The following is a 7433-nucleotide window of genomic DNA, read 5'->3' as shown; positions in this document are numbered from 1 at the left end:
ATCAAAAACTCTATTGGAAGAAGCGTTGTACTATTCGTTGGATCAAATTTGGAGATGAAAACTCAAAAAATTTCCAAGCAGTGGCCACGGAACGCTATCGCCAAAACAATATCTCTTCCTTCACACTTGAGAATGGCACACTGGTTGACAATCATCCTGCAAAAGAAGCCCTCTTGTTTCAAACCTACAAAAACCGCCTGGGACGGTCTCCCCTTCAGACATGAAATTTGATCTTCCAACCATCATCCCCCGTGCCACCAATCTTGATCAGCTCACCACTCCTTTTACCCATGAGGAAATCGACAATGTGGTCAAAGGTATGCCCCCTGACCGCGCACCCGGCCCAGATGGTTTTAGTGGGGCGTTTTTGAAAGCATGTTGGCCCATCATTCGACACGACTTCTATGCCCTATGTGAGCAGTTCTATGAAGGTACGTTAGATGTGACAAGTATCAATGATGGTCTCATCACACTCATACCTAAGATCAACTCTCCAGAGACGGTCAACGACTTCAGACCCATTACTCTACTTAATTGTTGCCTCAAGTTAATTACCAAACTGCTAGCAGACGGACTTCAACGCGTCATCCTCACCCTTATCCACCGCAATCAATATGGCTTTATTAAAGGGCGCACTATACAGGATTGTCTGGCTTGGGCATATCAATATCTCTATCAATGTCAAAGCTCGGGTCGGCCAATCATTCTTCTTAAGCTTGACTTCTCCAAAGCATTCGATACTATTGCACACGAACCGATGATTCGCATTATGCAACAAATGGATTTTAACGACAAGTGGATTTCCTGGATCAAGTGCCTCTTCTCTTCGGGTCGATCGTCCATCCTTCTTAATGGGGTCCCAGGCCGACAGTTCCTTTGCCGATGCGGTGTGCGGCAAGGTGATCCTCTGTCCCCCCTCATCTTTGTCCTCGCAGCTGAGCTACTTCAAGGTGCGGTCAATGATGCTTTCCGACGTGGTGATATCAGCTTGCCTTTACCCTGCAATGGGCAAAATGACTACCTAGTGATCCAATACGCGGACGACACCCTCCTTGTTTTGCCTGCCTGCCCACAACAAGCTACCCGCGTCAAGAACATCCTTTCTGACTATGCATCCTCAATTGGCCTCAAAATTAACTTTCATAAATCCATGCTCATACCAATCAACCTGGACGCAAGTACAACGACTAGCCTAGCCGCTATTTTCGGCTGCAATGTAGGTACAATGCCTTTCACCTACCTTGGCCTACCGCTCGGCACTACAAAACCAACCATCCAGGAATTCATGCCTCTAGTTTGCAAAATGGAGCATCGCCTCACTGCCACGATTGCCATGATGTCCTATGGTGGTCGTCTCTCCTGGCTCAATGCATCTGTCACATCCCTTCTGGTGTTTGCCATGTGCACGCTCAAGTTCCCTCCGAAACTGATTGAAATTCTAGACAAGATTAGAAGGAGATGTCTCTGGACAAAGAAAACCGATCAAGGCGACAAATGTAATTCGCTAGCTTCCTGGGAGCTGGTGTGCAAGCCCAAGAGTAAAGGTGGGTTAGGAGTGATCAACATTACAATCCACAATGATGCCCTCTTGTTGAAATTTCTGCACAAGTTCTATAACAAACTGGACGTACCGTGGGTTACCATGCTTTGGGATAATCAATATGTCCACCAGGTGCCTCATGCAGTTGATTTTGTCGGATCTTTTTGGTGGAAAGACATTCTCAAGTTAACGCCCATTTACCGGGGAATCACCCGTGTCCAAGTAGTTGACGGCTCGACTACGCTGCTCTGGAAGGACCTGTGGTCAAATGATGTGCTCCAATCATCACACCCGCGTGCCTTATCTTTTGTTCTGCATGAAGACATGACGGTCGCTGAATTCTGGGCCAACACAGAGCTGCATGAAACCTTTCACCTACCACTGTCCGCTCGTGCTCTCAATGAGGTGCAAGATGTCCAACATGCAGCATCCAACATACACCCATCGACAACAATTTCTGATGTCTGGCACTACACTTGAGGTGCCGCTGAGTACAGACCAAAAGACTACTATAACAGCTTCTTTTGTGACGCAACAGCTCATCCCGTTTTTCGGCTCCTTTGGAAATCAAACTGTACGTTGAAAATCAAAGTGTTTGGATGGCTACTGCTACAGGACAGATTGAACACTCATGACATGCTGAGGAGAAGACACTATGACATTGGGGATGATTTCACATGTCTCCTTTGTGGGAAAAATACGGATGAGAATCTCGAGCATATGATCTTCACTTGCCAGTTCAGCGAAAGATGTTGGGCCAAGCTACGTATTGACTGGCCTGATTTTCAAAATAGGTTTGCTGCGTTGCAAAATGCACAACCCAATTGGCCCAATCCTTTCTTCTTTGAAGTATTCTTCACTGCTGCCTGGAGTTTGTGGAAAGAAAGAAACAATAAACACTTCAGAGGTGTCGCCCCAAGCATTGCATCTTGGTTCCATCAATTCAAAGAGGACCTGGGGCTTTTGCAACATAGAGTTAAGGTTGCACGTAGAGCTGCCTTGCTTTATTACTGTGACACACTTTGTTGAGTCCTACTTTGGATTTTTCTTTCTTTAACATATATAGAGACAAGTGTATAACAGTGATCATGGCGTAGTTGCCCACCCACGGTGGTCACACCAGGAGTGTGGTTGGATGTATGTGAGTTGTATGTCTATGTAAACACCTCATTTATATAGATATATGAAATATACAGTGGGAGTTCTCTCCCACTGTCAAGTTCCTCAAAAAAACACAACGTAAACAGCCCCTGCACATAAATAACAACATCTCGCAACGTGACATGTTAAAGGGTTTGTCAATCCCTTTCGGGTAACGGCGCTAGAAATTGCGTGTTGACGGGAGAAAGTTGTAATAGATTGAATATATAGATCGCAAATAAAAGAAAGTGTAGCAACATAGTTTTGTATTTTTGGTTTAACAGATCTGAATAAAAATTGCAAATAAAATAGATCGCAAAGCAAATATATGATAAAGAAGACCCGGGGGCCGTAGATTTCACTAGTGGCTTCTCTTGAGAAAGATAGCAAACGGTGGGTAAACAAATTACTGTTTGGCAATTGATAGAACCTCAAAAATTATGACGATATCCAGGCAATGATCATTACATAGGCATCACATCCAAGATTAGTAGACCGACTCCTGCCTGCATCTACTACTATTACTCCACACATCGACCGCTATCCAGCATGCATCTAGTGTATTAAGTTCATGGAAAAATGGAGTAATGCAATAAGAACGATGACATGATGTAGACAAGATCTATCTATGTAGAGATAGACCTCATCGTTTTATCCTTAGTAGCAACGATACATACGTGTCGCTTCCCTTTCTGTCACTGGGATCAAGCACCGTAAGATCGAACCCACTACCGGGCACCTCTTCCCATTGCAAGATAAATAGATCAAGTTGGCCAAACAAAATCCAAATATTGGAGAAGAAATACGAGGCTATAAGAGATCAAAGAAACTCAAATAACTTTCATGGATATAAAAGGATATGACTGATCATAAACTCAAAGTTCATCAGATCGCAACAAACACACCACAAAAAGAGTTACATCACATGGATCTCTGAGAGACCATTGTATTGACAATTCAGCGAGAGACAGGAAGCCATCTAACTAATAACTACGGACCCGAAGGTCTACAAAGAACTAGTCACGCATCATCGGAGAGGCACCAATGGAGGTGGTGAACCCCATCCGAGATGGTGTCTAGATTGGATCTGGTGGTTCTGGATTCTGCGGCGGCTGGATGAATATTCCGTCGACGTTCCTAGGGTTTCTGGAATATTGGGGTATTCATAGAGCAAAGAGGCGGTCCGGGGGGCACCCGAGGTGGGCACAACCCACCAAGGCGCGCCTGGGCCTCCTGGCGCGCCCTGGTGGGTTGTCCCGTCCCCGGGACTCCCCCAGGTGCAACCAGGGCCCAATATCCCCCTTCTAGTCCATAAAAAATCTCCGTGAAGTTTTGTGGCATTTGGACTCCGTTTGATATTGATTTCCTGCGATGTAAAAAACATGGAAAGAACAGCAACTGACACTTGGCACTATGTCAATAGGTTAGTACCAAAAAATGATATGAAATGACTATAAAATGATTATAAAACATCCAAGATTGATAATAAAACAGTATGGAACAATCAAAAATTATAGATATGTTGGAGACGTATCAGCATCCCCAAGCTTAACTCTTGCTCGTCCTTGAGTAGGTAAGTTATAAAAACAGAATTTTTGATGTGGAGTGTTGTTTATCATGTCATATCATATTCTTTTCTTTGTAGCATGGACATTTGGACTTTTATGTGATTCAAAGCAATAGTCTAGTTTTGACATAATAATTTAGATACTCAAGCATATCAACAAGCAATCATGTCTTTCAAAATATCAATGCTAAAATAAGTTATCCCTAGCCCATCATGCTCAAACATTGATACATTCATGAAACACACTCGAATATTAGCTACACCCAATACTTAAGTACAATCATATTGCCTCTTAGTTGGTTCTTTTGTAAGAGAAGATGGAGACTCAAATTCAAAAATAAAAATTGCATAAAGTAAAAGAAAGGCCCTTCGCAGAGGGAAGTAGGGATTTGTATAGGTGCCAGAGCTCAAAGCAAAAAAAAAGAGATAAAAACATTTTGGGAGGTGTATCCATCCCACCAACAAAAACGACTTAGAGTTCCGAACACTTTCCATGCTAGATATGCCATAGGCGGTTCCCAAACAGAAAATAAAGTTTATTCCTTTTTCCACCATTCTTTCACTTTCCATGGCTAGCCGTATCAACGATTGCCCTCCATACCAACACTTCCCAAGGAATTTACTATTTGACAACATAAAGTAAATTCATTTTTGCATTTCGGGACTGGGCATCCCTAAAACCTTTTACTTATCCTTCTTGGATATCTATCACTTTGGCACTAATTTTCATGGGTTGCTTTTCATAAGATCAAACAAGTATAAGTGAAGATCATGAGCATAATTTTTCTTTCTCTCAAAATAATTTAAGTGAAGCAAGAGAGAATTTCTTGAAAATTTTACTAACTCTCAAATAAATCTAAGTGAAGCAAGAGAGAATTTCTTCAAAAATACTAAAGCACACCTTGCTCAAAAAGATATAAGTGAACCACTAGAGCAAGTCCGTAGCTCATAAAAGATTTAAGTGAAGCATAGAGAGCGATTCTAACAAGTCATGACATAATTTTGGATCTCTCAAATAGGTGTTTCCAGCAAGGATTGATGACTTAAAACACAAAATAAAACAAGAAAAGACTCATATCATACAAGACGCTCCAAGCAAAACACATATCATGTGACGAATAAAAATATAGCTTCGAGTAAAATACCGATAGTTGTTAGAAGAAAGAGGGGATGTCACTTAGGGGCATCCCCAAGCTTAGTTCGTTTCTAATTCTTGGATAATAGCTTGGGATGCCGGGGCATCCCCAAGCTTAGGCTCTTCTATCCTTCTTTCATCCATCGTAAGATAACCCAAAACTTGAAAACTTCAATCACTCAAAACTCAACAAAACCTTCGTGAGATCCGTTAGTATAAGAAAGCAAACCACTACTATAAGTGCTGTATCAAACCAATTCATATTTTGTTTTTGTACTGTATTACAACTTTTGGATGCCAAAAACTCATCAGAGAAAACCATAGAGCCATCAAAATAAGCACACAACACAAAGAAAACAGAATGTCAAAACAGAACAGTCTGTAGCAATCTGACTTTTGCGAATACTTACGGAACTCCAAAAATTCTACCAAATTAGGACGACTAAGGTAATTTTTATATTAATCATCTCCAAAAAGAATCAGGCCAAATCTCTTTTCTGTGATTTATGAAAATTATTTTCGTGAGCACAAAGTTTCTGTCTTTTTCAGCAAGATCAAACAACTATCACCCAAGAAGATCCTAAAGGCTTTACTTGGCACAAACACTAATTAAAACACACAAAAAACACAATCATAATAGTAGCATAATTGTGTAAACACTCAAGAACAGAATGTAAAAAGCAAAAATAAATTTTATTCATTGGGTTGCCTCCCAACAAGCGCTATAGTTTTACGCCCTTAGGTAGGCATAATATTTCAACGATGCTCACACAACAGATAATAATTGAAACACAAAGTGAGCATCATGAAACATGTGACAAACACATTTAAGTCTAACATACTTCCTATCCATAGGAATTTTATAGGAAAACAAATTATCAAGACAAGAAATATCTAGCATATGCAAAGGAGAGGAATAAAACATTGACAATCTCAACACAACGAGAGGAAATTTAATAACATAAAAATTTCTACAACCATATTTTCCTCTCTCATAATAATTATATGTAGGATCATAATAAAATTCAATAATATAACTATCATATAAAATTTTCTCTTTATGGTCCACATGCATGCAAAGTTGACACTATTCCAAAATAGTGGGATTATCATCAAATAAAGTCATGACCTCTTCAAACCCACTTTCATCAAAAATTTCATAAGATTGAACATTCTCCAAATATGTGGGATTATTTTTAGCTAAAGTTGATGCTCTTCCAAACCCACTTTCAATGTTATTGCAAACATATTCTTCATGAGTCTTAAATAAATTTTCAATATCATACGAAGAATCACCCCAATCATGATCATTGCAACAAGTAGTGGACATAGCAAAATTAGCATCCCCAAGCTTGGGGTTTTGCATATTATTAGCACAATTGACATTAATAGAATTTATAGTAAAATCATTGCAATCATGCTTTTCATTCAAGGATCTATCATGAATCACTTCATAAATTTCTTCATCACAATTTTCCGATTCACGATTCTCAAGCAAAACTTCATAAAGATAATCTAGTGCACTCAATTCACTAGCAATTGGTTCAACATGATTGGATCTTTTGAAAAGATTAGCAAGTGAGGATCCATAACAATAGATTTTTAGCAAGCAAAGATGCAAGCAAATAAAAGGCACGTGGTAACACAAGCAAACAAGATTGCACGCAAAAACAGATCTGACGAGAAAACGGCGAACGAATAAGAGGGGCGAATAAAATGACAATTTTTTTGTGAAGTGGGGGAGAGGAAAACGAGAGGCAAATGGCAAATAATGTAAACTGCAAGGAGATGAGATTTGTGATTAGGAACCTGGTATATGTTGAAGATCCTCCCCGGCAACGGCGCCAGAAATTCCTTTTGATGTCGCTTGAAGGTACGTCGGTATGTCCCCAAAGAGGAAGGGATGATGTAGCATAGCGGCGGTAGGTATTTCCCTCAGATATGAAACCAAGGTTATCGAACCAGTAGGAGAACCAAGCAACACAACGTAAACAGCCCCTGCACACAAATTACAACACCTCGCAACCCGACGTGTTAAAGGGGTTATCAAT

At 40.5% G+C, this 7433-nt stretch overlaps 1 protein-coding gene across 1 annotated transcript; it reads left to right on the top strand.

Annotated features, from left to right (window-relative positions):
* The first annotated feature begins 220 nt into the window (after nucleotides 1-220).
* Nucleotides 221-2020, top strand: LOC141026804 (uncharacterized). Its single transcript, XM_073503660.1, has 2 exons — nucleotides 221-317; nucleotides 936-2020. The coding sequence occupies exons 1-2, from the start codon at nucleotides 221-223 to the stop codon at nucleotides 2018-2020; spliced, it is 1182 nt and encodes a 393-aa protein (XP_073359761.1).
* The last annotated feature ends 5413 nt before the right edge of the window (nucleotides 2021-7433 follow it).

Source organism: Aegilops tauschii, chromosome 7, assembly GCF_002575655.3.
Source record: "Aegilops tauschii subsp. strangulata cultivar AL8/78 chromosome 7, Aet v6.0, whole genome shotgun sequence".
NCBI lineage: Eukaryota > Viridiplantae > Streptophyta > Magnoliopsida > Poales > Poaceae > Aegilops > Aegilops tauschii.
Note: the sequence above shows the minus strand (reverse complement) of the source record. Positions and strands in the feature narration are given on the sequence as shown.

Coding starts and splice junctions, on each gene's coding strand:
- LOC141026804 (XM_073503660.1), top strand. CDS start 221: ATGAAATTTGATCTTCCAACCATCATCCCCCGTGCCACCAATCTTGAT. Junction 318..935: donor AATCGACAATGTGGTCAAAG/GTATGCCCCCTG, acceptor TTGTCCTCGCAG/CTGAGCTACTTCAAGGTGCG.